General features: G+C 48.6%; 1 protein-coding gene across 4 annotated transcripts in view; it reads right to left on the bottom strand.

The window, feature by feature from the left end:
* Window positions 1-19036, bottom strand: part of SCIMP (SLP adaptor and CSK interacting membrane protein) — a 24893-nt gene continuing 5857 nt past the window's right edge. For 3 of the 4 annotated variants that reach the window (XM_021928625.2, XM_009189464.4, XM_031657298.1), the window contains exons 2-5: window positions 12564-12687; window positions 9771-9834; window positions 4542-4615; window positions 1-548 (exon numbers count right to left, since the gene is read on the bottom strand). In XM_021928625.2, coding sequence (XP_021784317.1) covers window positions 373-548; window positions 4542-4615; window positions 9771-9834; window positions 12564-12675 — 426 coding nt within the window. In that variant the 5' untranslated portion in view covers window positions 12676-12687 and the 3' untranslated portion in view covers window positions 1-372. Of the gene's footprint in view, window positions 549-4541; window positions 4616-9770; window positions 9835-12563; window positions 12688-18110; window positions 18504-19036 lie in introns of those variants that run through there. The other variant, XM_021928624.2, reaches the window with a different exon arrangement.

Consider the following 19036-nt stretch of genomic DNA (forward strand, 5'->3'; position numbering starts at 1 on the left):
TGCAACACCAAATGCAGAGATTTCAGATCACTCAGAACCATGCAAACCAAAGGGAATGAAGGGGGAAAGAGTGCCAAGAAATGAGTAGTTTCTCACAGGTGGGAGCCATGGAGCCCCATGGTCCTTCCCGTGGAAACTTCCCTCAACAACGCGAGGCTGACCCCTCTGAGTCCTCAGAGCCGAGCACCCATGTCACTCCTCTGGCTGCAGTCATCTCATTGCCGGGGTGCCTTCATCTAAGGTTTGGCAAGTGCTTTATCTTATAGAGCTTCATAAAATCACCACTGGCTTTCAGGGCCCAGAGACCTACTGAAGTTAACCAACCATTCTTCATTGTTTTAAAATAAGTCGTGTGAACCCTCTTCAGTTTTGTCAAAAAGAAGAAATGGCTGTTTCAAAATGATGCTTTTCAGTATTTGCAGGGATTTCAACATCGTCATAGTCATCTTCAGGTTCAATGTAGCTTGGGATGGAAACAGTCTTCTTATTTTTAACTTTATTTACCAATGAGTATGTAGGTGGCGGCTGACTTGGGGTTTCCTGTGGGGCTAGAATACACAAAAAGATCCTTAGATGCAAAGCTATCATGTGTTTTTATATTTTTGACGCAGTGGCTCAGTGTGATTTTCACGTTTCAGTGATCTTCCCACTTCTAGTGGGCCAGATCCCCATTTTACAGAGGAAATTCAGATGCAGACCTGACACAGTCTCCGGATCACCCAAGTGAGTAAATGGAAAATATTAGTCAGACATCTTGACTCCTGTATCTTTGCCTAAGACTGCCCTGCATGGAAACCATGAAGCAAAAGCTTAGAAAAGAAACAGACCAGGTCAGGTGCAGGAGCTCACACCTGTAATCCCAGTACTCTGGGAGGCCGAGGTGGGAGGATCACTTGAGCCCAAGAGTTCCAGACCAGCTTGGGCAACACAGGGAGACCTCGTCTCTACAGAAAAATTTAAAAATTAGCTGGATGTGGTGGTGCACACTTATAGTCCCAGCTACTTGGGAGGCTGAGGCAAGAGGATCTCCTGAGCCCAGGAGGTTGAGGCTACAATGAGCCATGATCACACCACTGCACTTCAGTCTGGACAACGTAGTAAGACCCTGTCTCAAAAAAAAAAAGAATGGATGAAAAGAAACAGACCAGAGCCCAGTAGTCATGAGTGCTGTTGTGTTACAGATCCTAATTTTCACAAGGAAGTGAAATAAATCATATTTCCTTTTTGGCACATCCCTTCCAGTGACTTACACTGTTTTCCAGGACTCTCCGTAATTGCTTATGTACAAATCTCTCTGCTAAGAAGAAAGGGGATGGCATTATTTTCAAAAGGTGGAATTAGTACAGAACAGGTCCATAGGAGGCCAGAGGTGGTGGCTCACGCCTGTAATCCCAGCACTTTGGGATGCTGAAGTGGGCGGATCACCTGAGGTCAGGAGTTCAAGACCAGCCTGGTGCCGGGCACGGTGGCTCACGCCTGTAATCCCAGCACTTTGGGAGGCCGAGGCGGGCGGATCACAAGGTCAGGAGATCGAGACCACAGTGAAACCCCGTCTCTACTAAAAATACAAAAAATTAGCCGGGCGCGGTGGTGGGCGCCTGTAGTCCCAGCTACTCAGGAGGCTGAGGCAGGAGAATGGCATGAACCCGGGAGGCGGAGCTTGCAGTGAGCCGAGATCGCGCCACTGCACTCCAGCCTGGGTGACAGCGCGAGACTCCGTCTCAAAAAAAAAAAAAAAAAAAAAAAAGACCAGCCTGGCTAACATGGTGAAACCCCGAATCTACAAAAATACAAAGATTAGCTGGGTGTGATGGTGGGTGCCTGTAATCCCAGCATCTCAGGAGGCTGAGACAGGAGAATTGCTTGAACCCAGGTGATAGAGGTTGCAGTGAGCCATTATAGCATCACTGCACTCTAGCCTGGGCAACAGAATGAGGCTATGTCTCAAAAAAAAGAAAAGAAAAGAAAAGAAAAACAAAAAAACAAAAAGAACAGGTCCATAAGTAATAGAAGGATGATGAAACAGCTTGAAACAGCTCAGCTCCATCTTTGATGGGGATAGGAACTGCCTCTCCCACAATCTCATCTTTTCCTAAGAAAACCTGAAATGCCACTATTTGCAGAACTCTGCAGTTTGACAGACCTGAGTTCATGTTCAGGTTCCAGCAGTCATTAGCTGTGTTACTATAGGTAAACCACTTATCTGTGCCTCAGCATCCTCATCTGTCAAAGGGGAATAAAAATGTACCTGACTTGGGCCAGGCACGGTGGTTCACGCCTGTAATCCCAGCACTTTGGGAGGCCGAGGTGGGTGGATCACCAGGTCAGGAGTTCCAGACCATCCTGGCTAACACAGTGAAACCCCGTCTCTACTAAAGATACAAAAAAAATTAGCCGGGCGTGGTGGCGGGCGCCTATAGTCCCAACTACTCAGGAGGCTGAGGCAGGAGAATGGCGTGAATGTGGGAAGCGGAGCTTGCAGTGAACCAAGATCACACCACTGCACTCCAGCCTGAGTGACAGAGCGAGACTCCGTCTCAAAAAAAAAAAGTACCTGGCTTGTAGAGTTGTTGTGAGGACTGAATGAGCTAATACCTGTAAAGTGCTTAGTGTGGGACCTGAAACACAGCGCATGCTCAGTAAATGGTAGCTAATATTGTTTATCTAGCCAATCAAAATATTTTTCTTAAGTATCAACTAAGCCTCACGCCCTGCTCTAGGTAGTGGATAAATATGAATAGTGGTGGACAAGAAAGGTTCCTGTTTTCCTGAAGTTTATACTCCAGTGGAGGAGATCAATAATACACAAATGAACAACAAGTAAATAACACAATTTTCGATAACTGTCAGTTTCATAAAGGAAATTAGCAGGACTACTTTAGGTTGAGTGGTCAGAGAGGGCCTCTTTGAGGTGGTGACTTTTGGGCTGACATCTGAAGGATGAGGAAAATCCAGCTATGCAAAGAGCTTAAGGAAGAACATTCCAGTCAAAGGAACCAGGCAGAGTTTTTCTGATAGGAAGTGAGAGGCCTAGTGACACCCCATGTTTCTTTCTGTTTATGTTCCAAGCTGGAATTTGAACATGAATTTACACATTTATATCAGGATATTGGGGGCGTTGGTACTTATTCTGCCCCCTTTTTTCTTTTTCTTTTTCTTTTTTTTTTTTGAGACAGGGTCTCACTCTGTCATCCAGGCTGGTGTGCAGTGATTTGCTATCATAGCTCACTACAGACCTTCTACGCTCAAGGGATCCCCCAACCCCAGCCTTCCAAGTAGCTGGGACTATAGGTGTGCACCATCACACTGGCTAATTTTTGTAAAGATAGGATTTTGCCATGTTGCCCAGGCTGCTCTCAGACTCCTGAGCTCAAGTCAGCTGCCCGCCCTGGCCTCCCAAAGTGTTGGAATTACAAGCATATGCCACTGTGCCTGGCCTCTGGCTCTCTTTTAAACAGGATGCTGGTTGGGTGTGGTGGCTCATGCCTGTAATCCCAGCACTTTGGGAGGTCGAGGCAGTCAGATCACTTAAGGTCAGGAGTTCAAGACCAGCCTGGCCAATATGGTGAAACCCCATCTCTACTAAACATACAAAAAATTAGCTGAGTGTGGTGCTGTGCGCTGATAATCCCAGTTACTCAGGAGGCCAAGGCAGGAAAACAGCTTGAACCTAGGAGGTGGAGATTGCAGTGAGCGGAAATCACGCCACTGCACTCCAGCCTGGGTGAGAGAGCAAGACTCTGCCTCAAAAGTAAAATAATCAGGATGCTGAATATATAAATCCTAGTGCTACAGACTGAATATTTGTGCCCCTCCAAAATTCATGTGTTCAAGCCTTAACCCCCAGTGAGGCTATATGTGGCCATAGGGATGAAGCCTTGATCCAACAGGATCAGTGTCCTTGTAAGAAGAAACACCAGAAATCTGGTTCCCCGACGCTCTTCCCCAGCTTGAATGCACCAAGGAAAGGCCATTTGTGGGGACATAGCAAGAAGGCACCTGTCTGCAAGCCAGGAGGAGGGCCCTCACCAGAAACCTCACAGAAATTGGCCAGCACCCTCATCTCGGGCTTCCAGTCTCAGAACAATGAGAAAACAAATTTCTGTTGGGTAAGCACCCCAGTCTGTGGTATTTTTGTTGCAGCAGCCTGAGCTATGTAAGACACCTTGATAGGGGCCAGGCGCCGTGGCTCACGCCTGTAATCCCAGCACTTTGGGAGGCCGAGGTGGGTGGACCACGAGGTCAGGAGATCGAGACCACAGTGAAACCTCGTCTCTACTAAAAATACTAAAAAAAAAAAAATTAGCTGGGCGTGGTGGCAGGCGCCTGTAGTCCCAGCTACTTGGGAGGCTGAGGCAGGAGAATGGTGTGAACCCGGGAGGCGGAGCTTGCAGTGAGCTAGTGAGCCGAGATCGCGCCGTTGCACTGCAGCCTAGGTGACAGAGTGAGACTCCATCTCAAAAAAAAAAAAAAAAAAAAGACACCTTGATAAACTTGTTATCCTACCCTAAATTAAACTGCTACCAGTAAAATATACTTACAGGAGTCTTCTAGAGAAGGCCAATTCCTTGGTGGCAGAGGCGGTAATTGAACTGGCGACTCATTAAGAACATTCCTAGAGAGACAGAAAGAGAGAATCAGTGTTGGATTTGGGCCATGCCTGTTCCCAGCAGATTTAAGAGAAAACATCAAGGAAAGTGAATGGGTTGAACATTCAAATCTTGGTCTTCACAAATCGGAAGCATTTCCTTTCCTTTATAGGTCCTGGATCCCATTTGTAATTGGCACCCTAATGAAACTGTTTCCTCTAGCCCAGGAAATGGCTGAAACTGAGGGGAAGGAAATAAAAGTGCTACAATTCAGAGCATGGAGCATACCTTCCTGGTTCACCTGAGCTGATTTAGGAGCGGTAGGCACCAGATGTATTTCTATTTGCAAAACAGATGAGCTAGGCATGGTGGCTCACGCCTGTAATCCTAGCACTTTGGAAGGCCGAGGTGGGCGGATCACCTGAGGTCAGGAGTTCAAGACCAGCCTGGCCAACATGGTGAAAACCCGTCTCTACTAAAAATACAAAAATTAGCCGGACATGATGATGCTCACCTGTAATCCCAGCTACTTGGGAGGCTAAGGCAGGGGAATCGCTTGAACCCGGGAGGCAGAGGTTGCAATGAGCCAAGATCATGCTACTGCACTCTAGCCTAGGCAACAGAGCAAGACTCTGTCTCAAAACAAACAAAAAAACCAAAAAACAAAAGCAGATGAACTCCTAAAGCAGAATGTACACACACCTTGAGACTGCATTTCCACTACTGGGTCTACAGCCTATCAAAATGCTCACATATGTTCACCAAAACATGCATTAGAATGTTCAGAGCAACACTATTCATAACAGCTCCAAATTGGACACTACCTGTGTTAGTCTGGGTTGTCCAGAGAAGCAGAGACACATAAAATTTGCCATCACACAACCCAAATGCCCATCAGCAGTAGAATGGATAGATTAATTATAGTATAGCGACTGGGCAAGGTGGTTAACATCTGTAATACCAGCACTTTGGGAGGTGAAAGAGGGAGGACAGCTTGAGCCCAGGAGTTTAAGGGTAATATAGGGAGACCCTAAGCAACACAGGGAGACCCTGTCTCTACAAAAGAATCAAAATAATTAGCTGGTTATGGTGGTATACACCTGTAGTCCCGGCTACTCAGGAGACTGAAGCAGGAGGATCACTTGAGCCCAAAATCTGAGGTTACAGTGAGCTATGATTGCACCACTGTACTCCAGCCTGGTTGAGCGTGAGACCCTGTCTCAACATAAAAAATAAATAAATAGTGGTGTACTCCCACGGTGGAATGTTCTATAGCAACAAGAATGAATAATCTACAACCACACACAATGAATCTCATAAAAATGATGTAAGCAAAAAAGCCAAACACCAAATAATATATACTGTATGATGCCATTAATAAATTGCATAAAAACCAAAAAGCTGCCGGGTGCAGTGGCTCACACCTGTAATCCCAGCACTTTGGGAGGCCAAGGCGGGCAGATCATGAGGTCAGGAGATTGAGACCAGCCTGGCCAACATGATGAAACCCAGTCTCTACTAAAAATACAAAAATTAGCCAGGTATGGTGGTGTGCACCTATAGTCCCAGCTACTCAGGAGGCTGAGGCAGAAGAATCGCTTGAACCCGGGAGGCGGAGGTTGCAGAGAGCCAAGATCGCACCACTGCACTCCAGCCTGGCAACAGAGCGAGACTCTATCTCAAAAACAAGCAAACAAACAAACAACAAACAAACAAAAAAACCCAAAAAGCTAATTTATACTGTCACAGACAGTGATTACCTTTGGGATGTAACAGCTGAAAGGCTGTATAAGGTAAGCCTCTGAAGTGCCGGTAATTATTTCTTGATCTGGGTGCCAGTTACCTGGGTCTGTTCAGTTCGTGGAAATTCATCAGGTTGTACACTTAGTATTTCCATATTTCTGTATTTATTTATTTATTTATTTATTTATTTATTTATTATTTTTTTTTTGAGACGGAGTCTGGCTCTGTCGCCCGGGCTGGAGTGCAGTGGCCGGATCTCAGCTCACTGCAAGCTCCGCCTCCCGGGTTTACGCCATTCTCCTGCCTCAGCCTCCCGAGTAGCTGGGACTACAGGCGCCCGCCACCTTGCCCGGCTAGTTTGTTGTATTTTTTTTTTTTAGTAGAGACGGGGTTTCACCGTGTTAGCCAGGATGGTCTCGATCTTCTGACCTCGTGATCCGCCCATCTCGGCCTCCCAAAGTGCTGGGATTACAGGCTTGAGCCACCGCGCCCAGCCCATATTTCTGTATTTATATTATACTTTGGTAAAAAGCTTTAACTAAAAGAGAAACTCTTAAGAAAGCTTCCTTATTTGGGCCTCCATCCCCCTAGGTACACTGATTTGACTCCTGTATGCTATAAAGTCCCCCTGGGAATGAAGAAACATTTTTAGGTTGTTGGGTTGAGTGCAGATGGGCCATGGGGGTAGAGCTCCATTGACAGCTCTCTCCACCCCTCTGTAGCTCTTCTTAAGGGAAGAAAGCAACTCATCTGACTGCTAAATTTGGAAAAAGTCTAGCTCCCCTCATTTTCTCCGCCAGAGCTGGCCTGACTGCAGAAATCACAAATCCTGCTCTGGTCTTTGCCATTCACAGAAAGGGGTCTGCTCGGTGGGGGAGACCTGAGGTTTTCTGGAGCTGCCTGTGAACTGGGCGGGAAAGTCACCCAGTTCCAAATTAGGAAACTCACTAGCTCACAGAAAAGAGCCACATTCCGCAATCCCAGTTTTATTCTTTTTTGTTTGCTTGTGTTTTTTTTTGTTTTGTTTTGTTTTGTTTTGAGACGGAGTCTCGCTCTGTCGCCCAGGCTGGAGTGCAGTGGCGCGATCTTGGCTCACTGCAAGCTCCGCCTCCCAGGTTCACTCCATTCTGCCTCAGCCTCCCGAGTAACTGGGACTACAGGCGCCCGCCACCATGCCTGGCTAGTTTTTTGTATTTTTTAGTAGAGACGGGGTTTCACCGTGGTAGCCAGGATGGTCTTGATCTCCTGACCTCATGATCTGCCCATCTTGGCCTCCCAAAGTGCTGGGATTACAGACTTGAGCCACCACGCCCGGCCTGTGTTTTTTTTTTTTTTTTTTTGAGACAGGATCACACTCTGACACCCAGGCTGGAGTGCAGTGGCACCATCACAGCTCACTGCCGCCCCGACCTCATGGGTTCAAGCAATCCTCCCACCTCAGCCTCCCAAGTAGCTGGGACTACAAGCAGACGCTACCACACCTGGCTAATTTCGGTATTTTTTTCAGATATGGGGTCCCACTATGTTGGCCAGGCTGGTCTCAAACTCCTGGCCTCAAGCCATCCTCCCCCTTGGGCCTCCCAAAGTGCTGGGATTATAGGCATGAACCACTGCCCCAGGCCAATACCAGTTTTATTTTTTTGCTTTTTTGAGATGGAGTCTCACTCTGTGGCCCAGGCTGAAGTGCAGTGGCCAGATCTCAGCTCACTGTCACTGCAAGCTCTGCCTCCGGGTTTATGCCATTCTCCTGCCTCAGCCTCCCGAGTAGCTGGGACTACAGGCTCACCACGCCTCTGCTAGGTTTTGTGTGTGTATTTTTAGTAGAGACGGGTTTCACTGTGTTAGCCAGGATGGCTCGGATCTCCTGACCTCGTGATCCACCCATCTTGGCCTCCCCAAAGTGCTGGATTACAGGCTTGAGCCACTGGCGCCCGCCTTTTTTTTTTTTTTTTGAGATCTGGAGGTCTTGTTTCTTGTTGCCCCAGGCTGGAGTGCAGTGGCCGGATCTCTCAGCTCACTGCAAGCCCCTCCTCCTCGGGTTCACGCCATTCTTCCTGCCTCAGCCTCCCCAGTAGCTGTGACTACAGGCACCCTCACCACGCCTGGCTAGTTTTTTGTATTTTTTAGTAGAGACGGGTTTCACCGTGTTAGCCAGGATGGTCTCGATCTCCTGACCATGATCCCGCCTGCCTCGGCCTCCCAAAGTGCTGGGATTACAGGCTTGAGCCACCGCTGCCTCGGGCTCTCTTTTTTTTTTTTTTTTTGAGACTGAGTTTCACTGACCACCCAGGCTGGAGTGCAGTGGCACAATCTTCGCTCACTGCAACCTCCACCTCCTAGGTTCACGCGATTCTTCTGCCTCAGCCTCCCAAGTAGCTGGGATTACAGGCACCCACCACCATGCCCGGCTAATTTCTGTATTTTTGGTAGAGACGGGGTTTCACCATGTTGGTCAGGCTGGTCTCAAACTCCCGACCTCAGGTGATCCGCCCGCCTCAGCCTCCCAGATCTGGGATTACAGGTGTGAGCTGCCACACCTGGCCCCAGTTGTATTCTTTTAAAAGGCAGTATTTTAGTCACCTGTCTTATTCCTGAAGGGGATCAGAATTGATGGAGGCAGGGGGAGTCTTATTTGCTGGATCCCTGAAGCTACAGTCAAAGGCATTTTAGAAAAGCATAGGTTTAACAACGTTTTGTATACGGTGTCTCACTATGTTGTCCAGGCTGGTCTTGAACTTCTGGCCTCAAGTGATACTCCCACCTTGGCCTCCCAAAGTGCTGACATTACAGGCATGAGCCACTGCACCTCGCCCCAAGAGTAAGTTTTGTTTTAGATAGTGTATATATTCCAAAGAAAGGACTGGCTCTTGACTGGCTCCTGGGAAATAATATCTAAACCCTTGGAATAGCCTCCCTAATAAGAGTGTCTCCAGCCAGGCGCGGTGGCTCACGCCTGTAATCCCAGCACTTTGGGAGGACGAGATGGGTGGATCACGAGGTTAGGAGTTTGAGACCAGCCTGGACAACATGGCGAAACCCCATCTCTACTAAAAATACAAAAAATTAGACAGTCGTGGTGGCGGGCACCTATAGTCCCAGCTACTTGGGAGGCTGAGGCAGGAGAATTGCTTGAACCCAGGAGGTGGAGGCTGCAGTGAGCCGAGATGGCACCAATGCACTCCAGCCTGGGCAATAGAGCAAGACTCTGTCTCAAAAAAAAAAAAAAAAAAAAGAGACAAGAGGAGGAAGGACTTGCCCAGCATTAACAGTGTCCTGAGTCTCTGCCCTTATGTGGAGAGATTTGGCAGGTGTGACATCTCACCAGCTCCACAGGAAATGCAGATGTCTCAGTCATACTGGTACAGAGTGGAGGGGCAAGAATGGAAGTGACCAGGCAGTTCTCAACAGTAAAAAGCAGAAGGATTCCTCTCCACTTACTCATACATTTTTTCTTCATCTGCTTGCTTGTTTTTCAAGGGCTTGGCAATTTCCCATTTCTTGCCTAAGAGAAGGAAAAGCATGTTCATTGAAGAAGAATTAGCAAAAGTTGTGATTTTCGAATTGAACCCAGAAAAAACACACTTAGGGACACCGAGTTAATAAATGATAGAACTGGACTTTGAATCCAGACTGTCTGACCACAGAGCCTCTGCACTAACCCAGTGAGGGCGGGCACAGTGTAGGTGGTGTTTATTTCCTCTATGCCTGGCACTTAGGTGGCACTTAGAAATGTTGGTCGAATGAATAATCAAAAGTGTGGTTGGGAGGAAATCAGATAAAGCCTCGGAAAAGCAGTTTGTATCCTATAATGTGCTGGACATATAAGTTGTCATAAATTAAAACCTGCTTGTTAATAGGAGTGAGGATAAAAAGAAAGGAGGTAAAGTTTTGGTTCAGGGTCATTCTTTTGTCCACATTTGAGAATGGAAACTTTTTTTTTTTCCCGCAGACAGAGTCTTGCTCTTGTTGCCCAGGCTGGAGTGTAGTGCACAATCTAGGCTCACTGCAACCTCTGCTCCCCAGGTTCAAGCCATTCTCCTGCCTCAGCCTGCAGAGTAGCTGAGATTACAGGCGCCCGTCACCACACCTGGCTAATTTTTGTATTTTTAGCAGAGACGGGGCAGGGGGTTTCACCATGTTGGCCAGGCTGGTCTCGAACTCCCGACCTCAAGTGATCCACCCGCCTCGGCCTCCCAAAGTGCTGGCATTACAGGTGTGAGCCACTGCACCTGGTGGGAATGAAAACTTTTTAGAAGGCAAAAGGAAGCCAGGCACGGTGGCTCACATCTGTAATCCCAGCACTTTGGGATGCCAAGGCTGGAGGATCACTTGAGGTCGGGAGTTCAGGACCAACCTGGCCAACATGGTGAAACCCTGTGTCTACTAAAAATTCAAAAATTATCCAGGCATGATGGCATACGCCTGTAATCCCACCTGCTGAGGAGAATGAGGCAGGAGAATCACCTGAACCTGGGAGGTGGAGGTTGCAGTGAGCCCAGATCACACCACTGCGCTGCATCCTGAATGACAGAGACTCCATCTGGAAAAAAAAAAAAAAGGGCAAAGGACAGAGGACTGTAGGGTCTCAGAATACACTTTTTGTATTAAAAAATTAATTACGATAGAGGAGAAAGAACATTTAATTGGAAGCCCAGCAGGCCTGAGTTCTGGTCCCAACTCTGCCACCCATTCTTATGGCACCTCAGTGAAGCTCTCATCCTCCTTTGAACCTTAATTTTCTTATCTCTAAAGAGAGATTGAGAAGAATGACAGAAAGATTTCACTTCTTGTCTATCTGTGATCTGCCAGCACTGAGCTGGGCTGAGCAGGAATCTGGAGGCTGTGACCAGATACAGTGAGTGGATAGTGGCTTCATCATTGAGGGATGCCAGTCCAGGGTGCCCCAGGGAAGGTGGCTGTACCTCTCAGTGTGCTTACCATCCCTAGGTGTACTCCCTGCTTAGGTCATTGTTGTTGTTGTTGTTGTTGTTATTATTATTTTGAGATGGACTCTCGCTCTGTCGCCCGGGCTGGAGTGCAGTAACACCATGTCGGCTCACTGCAACTTCTGCCTCCCGTGTTCAAGCGATTCTCCCACCTCAGCCTCCTGAGTAGCTGGGATTACAGGCACCCACCATCACGCCCGGCTAATTTTTGCATTTTCAGTGGAGATGGGGTTTTGCAATGTTGGCAGGCTGGTCTCGAACTCCTGACCTCAAGTGAGCCGCCTACCTTGGCCTCTCAAAGTGCTGGGATTACAGGCATGAGCCACTGTGCCCGGCCAGGTTGTTATTTAAAGGGATGAGATGTCAAGATAACACACCATTGAATCAAGGCTTTCATGTTTCTGGCGATGAACAGGAAAGTGGAAACCCTACTTACAGATAATCTAAAGTTAGTGTTAATCCCCAGACCACTTATTTATGTCTGAGGGTACCAAGAGGTTTCTGGTCTAGGTAATACCAGAAGATTCAGAGTATGGTCTCAGAGAAGGCAATCATAGTGGCCAAACATGTTGGCTGTGGGTTGAGTCCATATTTTATTACTCAAGAAAGTTCTTTTTTTTTTTTTTTTTTTTTGAGAAACAGTCTCACTCTTGTTTCCCAGGCTGGAGCGCAGTGGCGCGATCTTGGCTCACTGCAAGCTCCGCCTCCCAGGTTCCCGCCATTCTCCTGCCTCAGCCTCCTCAGTAGCTGGGACTACAGGCGCCCGCCACCGCGCCCGGCTAATGTTTTTGTATTTTTAGTAGAGACGGGGTTTCACCGTGTTAGCCAGGATGATCTCGATCTCCTGACCTCATGATCTGCCTGCCTCGGCCTCCCAAAGTGCTGAGATTACAGGCGTGAGCTGCCGCGCCTGGCCGACAGTTTTTAATATTCCATATACTTGTGTTCTCTCAAGATGCTGTGATCAGTAGCCACACAGGAAAGAAAAAGCCCTTGAGCATACTGTGCCTTAAAACAGATTCTGCTTTCACCGGATGATTAGGGCTGGAAGGGCTCTTGGAGATTAGTTGACATCCCTCCTTTCACTACGCGGATGAGGAAACTGAGGCCTAGAGACATAATGTAGTGGCAGGGCTAGGACTCAAACCCGGAATGCAAGATGCTTAATCCAAAATTCAGCTTATTCAAGCCCAGGATTGATTGCTTGCCCTAAAGGATCAGTGCTCTACTGCACTGATAACCACCTGGCTCCTCCCTCCACCTGCCCAGGTAAGATGGCCATTACCTTGTCGAAGCTGCCACTTACAGACACAATACAGGATGAGGCCCAGGCCCACAGAGACAACGATGATGGCCACAGCTAAGATGATCCAAAAATTGTTCCTCCACCAACTCATTGCAGTGGAATCCTGAGAAGAATGGAGAGACAAGAATGAGGCATGAATGAAAGATATCCTGGGGTGGGGTGGGGGGGGGGGGGGGCAGTTATCTACTGTGTTTTGTTTTGTTTTGTTTTGTTTTGTTTTTTTTGAGTCGGAGTCTTACTCTGTCACCCAGGCTGGAGTGCAATCACATGATCTCAGCTCTCAGATCCTTACAACCTCCACCTCCCGGGTTCAAGTGATTCTCCTGCCTCAGCCTCCAGGGTAACTGGGACTACAGGCACCTGCCACCACGCCCAGCTAATTTTTGTATTTTTAGTAGAGACAGGGTTTCACCATGTTGGCCTGGCTGGTCTCGAACTCCTGACCTCAGGTGATCCACCCAACTTGGCCTCTCAAAGTGCTGGGATTACAGGCATGAGCCACGGCGCCCAGCTAATCTACTGTGTTGTGTAGAGATGCAGACATCTGCTTAGGAATCAGGTGCTGGTTCACAGCCATACCCTACTGATTAACACCTGGGGGACCTCAGGCATGTCACTCGACCTTCTGTGAGCCCCATCTGTAATATAGGGATGATACCTCCTACTTCAATGCAGTTTGTGAGGACTGGAGATCAAGCATGTACCTACTGGGCCCTCTAGAAATGGTAGACATCATCACTGCTCTTTCAGACATGCAGCAGGAGGGGGAAGGTGCCATTTAAAGCAATAATTGACGGCAGGGTTTTTTTGTTTTTTTGTTTGTTTGTTTTTTGAGAAGCAGTCTTGCTGTGTTGCCCAGGGTGCAGTGCGGTGGCGCAATCTCAGCTCACTGCAACCTCCACCTCCCAAGCAATTCTCCTGCCTCAGCCTCCTGAGTAGCTGGGATTAAAGGTGTGCGCCACCACGCCTGGCTAGTTTTTATATTTTTAGTAGAGGTGGGGTTTCACCATGTTGTCCAGGCTGGTCTCGAACAGTTGTTTTTAATCACAAGGACAAGTCAGATTTAATGCATAGCAGGGGAGAGAAATTTTAAGAGCTCTTGTTTGAGGTGAGGGTTAGAAAAATAGCTGGATGGGTCTCTTTGAGTGAGATATGGTCAGAAGGGTGAAGCTGAAGAGATAGGGCAAATTGAGTTGATCTGCATGAGAGAGTTAACAGGCATTTGGGGGCTGGAAGCTGACAGACCAGAGAGGGGAAAAATCTTGGAAAAGGTTAGCAGCAGAGAGAGAGGTCAAGAAGAGAGCGGCAAGTCAGAGCCTGGTTAGGAAGCTCCCGCAGTGGCAAATAACCAAGGCATTTCTAGGACAGTAATGCCTCATGTCCAGCTTTAAATTGCTACCTAGGTTATGCTGTGGTGTCACCTTTTGTTACCATCAAACCTCCAATAAAACTGCATAACATGGCCGGGTGCAGTGGCTCATGCCTGTAATCCCGGCACTTTGAGAGGCTGAGGCAGGCAGATCACTTCAGGTCAGGAGTTCAAGACCAGCCTGGCCAACATGGCAAAACCCCGTCTCTACTAAAAATAAAAAAATTAGCCGAGTGTGGTGACTTGCACCTGTAGTCCCAGTTACTCGGGAGGCTGAGGCAGGAGAATTGCTTAAAGCCAGGAAGCGGAGGTTGCAGTGAGCCGAGATCACACCACTACATTCCAGCCTGGACAACAGAGCAAGACTCCATCTCAAAACAAAAACAAAGGCTGGGTGCAGTGGCTCACGCCTGTAATCTCAGCACTTGGGGAGGCTGAGGCGGGCAGATCACTTGAGGTCAGGAATTCGAAACCAGCTTGGCCATCATGGTGAAACCCCTTTTCTACTAAAAATACAAAAAATTAGCTGGGCATGGTGGTGCACGCCTGTAATCCCAGCTACTCAGGAGACAGAGGCAAGAGAATTGCTTAAACCCGGGAGACAGGTTGTGGTGAGCCGAGGTTGCGCCATTGCACCCCAGCCTGGGCAACAAGAGTGAGACTCCATCTCAAAAAAAACACTGATCTCAAAGTGAGAGTTGTGAGAACCCCAACTTTGAAGCTGGTTGCTCTCAAGTTCCAGAGGCCCGGACTTGCGACCAATGTCTGGGGAGTTGGGGGAAGCAGTCTTGGGGACTGAGCTGTGGGATCTGATGCTATCTCTGGGTCTATAGTGCTGGCATTGAATTGGAGAACACCCAGCTGGTGTTCACTGCTTGGTGTGTGGGGGGGAAAAACCCGCACACATTTGGTCACAGAAGCCCTTTTCTGTGTTGATTGTGGTGGTGTGTGAGAACAGAGGAAAAACACCGTCGGCAGAGTTTTCCTGAAACGATACTCTTTAGAGTGATAGAGATAAATACCAGGACCTGCGCATTCAAAGCTGTTGTATCTGGATTGTGACTGCGTGGAAGGAGGGGGCTGCGTGAAAGGATGAGGCGGGAAGACAGGGACTGTTGCTTTTCATTATAAACTGTCTGCATTACTGGATTCTTGCACTAGGTACATTTACTTTGATAACACTGAAAAGAAGAAATTCACCATGTAGTGTAGCCTCCAAGAAAAACTATTGCTTAGGTTTCAAGGTCAAGGAAATTTCATTCTCATCAGTTTCTTGGGAAAGAGGAAGTGGAATGATATTGTCAGAAAGGGAAACCCTGGGTCATTTTCAGAATTACTCAGAGTGATAAATAGTTTTTGTCAGTTTTGTTCTTACGAATGAAATGGACTGCAGAGAGACACTTTTTTTTTTCTTTTCTTTTCTTTTTTTTTTTTTTTGAGATGAGGTCTCGCTCTGTCCCCCAGGCTGGAGTGTGATGGCGCGATCTCGGCTCACTGCAACCTCCACCTCCCTGGTTCAAGCGATTCTTCTGCCTCAGCCTCCCGAGTAGCTGTGATTACAGGTGTGTGCCACCACGCCTGGCTAATTTGTTTTGTATTTTTAGTAGAGACGGGGTTTCACCATGTTGGCCAGGCTGGTCTCGAACTCCTGACCTCAGGTGATCCACCTGCTTCGGCCTCCCAAAGTGTTGGGATTACAGGCGTGAGCCACCACGCCCGGCCGACACATTTTCAGCAGAACCAAGGAGAGCTTGCTTTTTGAGAGAGGGCAGCTGAGAGAGGGGGCCTAAGAGAATCACATTCTAGTTCCAGTAGGAAGTCCTCTAGGCCACCAGGCTGGTTTAATGGCCAAGGTGCTTCCAGACAGGGGAAACCCTGGGGAAGGATGACAGAGAGTATGGACAATGGGAAGATCACGATGGCTGCATGACCAAGTTCAGGCCCTGGGAAGGTATGGAAGCTGCATCCTACCTGTGCTAGCAGGCCTGGAGTTGTGGCCACAGAGGGCTGATAAGATTGTGAGTACAGGACTGCTGAGGGCTACTGAAGGATTGCAAAGAAGTGTTTGTACTGGCTGAGTGAGTGGCTCACGCTTGTAATCCTAGCACTTTGGAAGGCCAACGCAGGTGGATCACTTGAGTCCAGGAGTTCAAGATAGCTTGGGTGACCCAGCAAGACCCTATCTCTATGCACACACACACAACACACAAACACACACTCACATGTAGCCGGGCGTGGCGTCATGCGCCTGTAGTCCCAGCTACTCAGGAGGTTAAGCTCCTCCGCAGCTACTCAGGGGTTTCACCCTGCTGGCCAGGGTGGTCTTGAACTCCTGACCTCAAATGATCCGTCCTCCTCTGCCTCCCAAAGTGCTGGGATTACAGACGTGAGCCACTGCCCCACCCAGAATGAACTTTCAAAAGGGAACAAGGGCCAGGCGCGGTGGCTCAAGCCTGTAATCCTAGCACTTTGGGAGGCTGAGACAGGCGGATCACAAGGTCAGGAAATCGAGACCATCCTGGCTAACACGGTGAAACCCCGTCTCTACTAAAAAGTACAAAAAACTAGCCGGGCGAGGTGGCGGGCACCTGTAGTCCCAGCTACTTGGGAGGCTGAGGCAGGAGAATGGCGTGAACCCGGGAGGCGGAGCTTGCAGTGAGCTGAGATCGCGCCACTGCACTGTAGCCTGGGCGACAGAGCAAGACTGTCTCAAAAAAAAAAAGGGAACAAGGATTAGAGAAGGGAGTGACACCCAGTGGAACCAGAACCGGAGAGAAGGGGCTTGGGGGCAGGAAGTTGAGAGCTCACACTTAAGTTTCCATTTCCTCTGAGTTGGGAGGCAAAATCAACAGCCTGGGGGCTGAGGTGGGAGGAGCTGGCTTGAGCAGAGCAGTCCAAGAGCACACACCAACTCCTCCACCTTCCAGCCCAGCCCCCACTCCCCATTCCCATGGCGCTTTCTTCACAATTTCAGTTGATGGAGCCTTTCTTGTCAGGCCGTCCTTCCTCCTTGCCTGCTGCATCCCAAGGAGAGCTCCTCAGCTGCATGAAGGGATGTCAATACCCCTGCAATATGTATATGTGAAATATGTTGGGTGTGGTAGCTCATGCCTGTAATCCCAGCACTTCGGGAGGCCGAGGCTCGCGGATCATGAGGTCAGGAATTCAAGACCAGCCTGGCCAACATGGTGAAACCCCGTCTCTACTAAAATACCAAAATTAGCCAGGCGTGGTGGTGGGTACCTGTAATCCCAGCTACTTGGGAGGCTGAGGCAGAAGAACTGTTTGACACTGGGAGGCAGAGGTTGTGGTGAGCCGAGATCGCGCCACTACACTCCAGCCTGGGTGACAAAGCTAGACTCCTTCTCCAAAAAAAATTTAAAAAATAAGTTGGGCATAGTGGCATGCGCCTGTGGTCCCAGCTACATGGGAGGTTGAAGTGGAAGGATTGTTGGAGCCCAGGAAGTCGCGGCTGTAGTGAGCTGCAATCATGCCACTGCACTGGAGCCTGGGTGACAGAGCCAAATCTTGTCTCAAAAAAAAAAAAAAAATGCATTGAGCACAGTGACTGACACCTATAATCTCAACACTTTTGGAGGCTGAGGCAGGAGGATCACTGAAGGCCAGGAGTTAGCAACCAGCCTGGGCAACATAGCAAGACCTTGTCTCTCCAAAAATTTTAAAAATTTGCCAGGCGAGGTGCTACATGCCTATAGTACCAGCTACTCAAGAAGCTTAGGTGAGAGGATTGCTTGAGCCCAGGAGTGTGAGGCTGCATTGGGCCATGACTGTGCCACTGTACTCCAGCCTGAGCGACAGCGCAAGACCCTGTCTCAAAAAAAAAAAAGTGAAATGCATTTTTCTTCCAACTGAGCCTGTGACAGTGACAGTTGTCTCTTGGTGTATTTGTCCTCTTTGTTTATTTGTTCCTTGTCTGTCTCCCACACTGATGGGTAAGCACTATAAGAGCCGTAAGCTCCGAGGCATTGCCTGTAATTACCACTGTTTCTCTAGAGCCTAGAACATCACCCGGGGCAGGACATTCCATACATATCTGTGAATATGTGAATGAATGGATGATGCCCCAGTCTCTTTCCCCTGCTATAGATGGACTTTCCCCCAGAGAATGCAGGCAGAAGTCACTTTGGGTCCAGTACCTGAAATTCCTGTGCTGTGCAGTCTAATTCCAAAGCCTCATCTGAACACACGCTGGCCTTTGGCTACTGGGGTCAAGAGGCTGGCTGGGAAGCAGTGGCCATACAATGCTGGGGAGGTGGAGTTCCAGCTTCCCCTTTGTTTCTCCCCATTCCTCTAGTTGTCCATGACATTTTCAAGGAACATGAGTGAGCCTGTTGCAGTTCTGGGTGGTTTCAGTGGAAAGGATTTGGCAAGACATTCCACAGGGAAGAGGGCGGGTGAGTGGGAGAGCAGCTGAAGGCAGCCACCACGTCAGCTTCACTTTCATTTCTCCAAGGGGCATTTCCAGGGCGTCAGGGACAGAAATCACATTTTCCTTCCCCAGGAAGTTCTGAGACTGTGGGTTTATTTCGCTTTTTTTTTTTTTTTTTTGAGACGGAGTCTTGCTCTGTCGCCCAGGCTGGAGTGCAGTGGCCGGATCTCAGCTCACTGCAACCTTCACTTCCCGGATTCAAGCAATTCTCCTGTCTCAGCCTCCCAAGTAGCTGGGACTACAGTCACACACCACCACACCCAGCTAATTTTTATACTTTTAGTAGAGATGGGGTTTCACCATATTGGTCAGGCTGGACTCGAACTCCTGACCTCAGGTGATCCACCCGCCTTGGCCTCCCAAAGTGCTGGGATTACAGGCATGAGCCACGGTGTTCTGCCTATTTAGCATTTTTAAAATAAGATGTTCAGTAAGAAATATAGTTTACACTGTGAAAGGTATACACATATTCACATAAATGAAGCATTGAAGGGCCATAGGCTGGCCATCGAGGGAAACAAGTTCTCCTCCCCTCCCCTCCGTTTCTCCTCTCCTCTCCTTTCTCTCCTCTCCTCTCCGCTCCTCTCTCCTTTCTCCTCTCCTTTCTTCTCTCCTCTCCTCTCCTTTTTCTCC

This window comes from Papio anubis, chromosome 17 (genome assembly GCF_008728515.1).
Source record: "Papio anubis isolate 15944 chromosome 17, Panubis1.0, whole genome shotgun sequence".
In the NCBI taxonomy this organism is placed as follows: domain Eukaryota; kingdom Metazoa; phylum Chordata; class Mammalia; order Primates; family Cercopithecidae; genus Papio; species Papio anubis.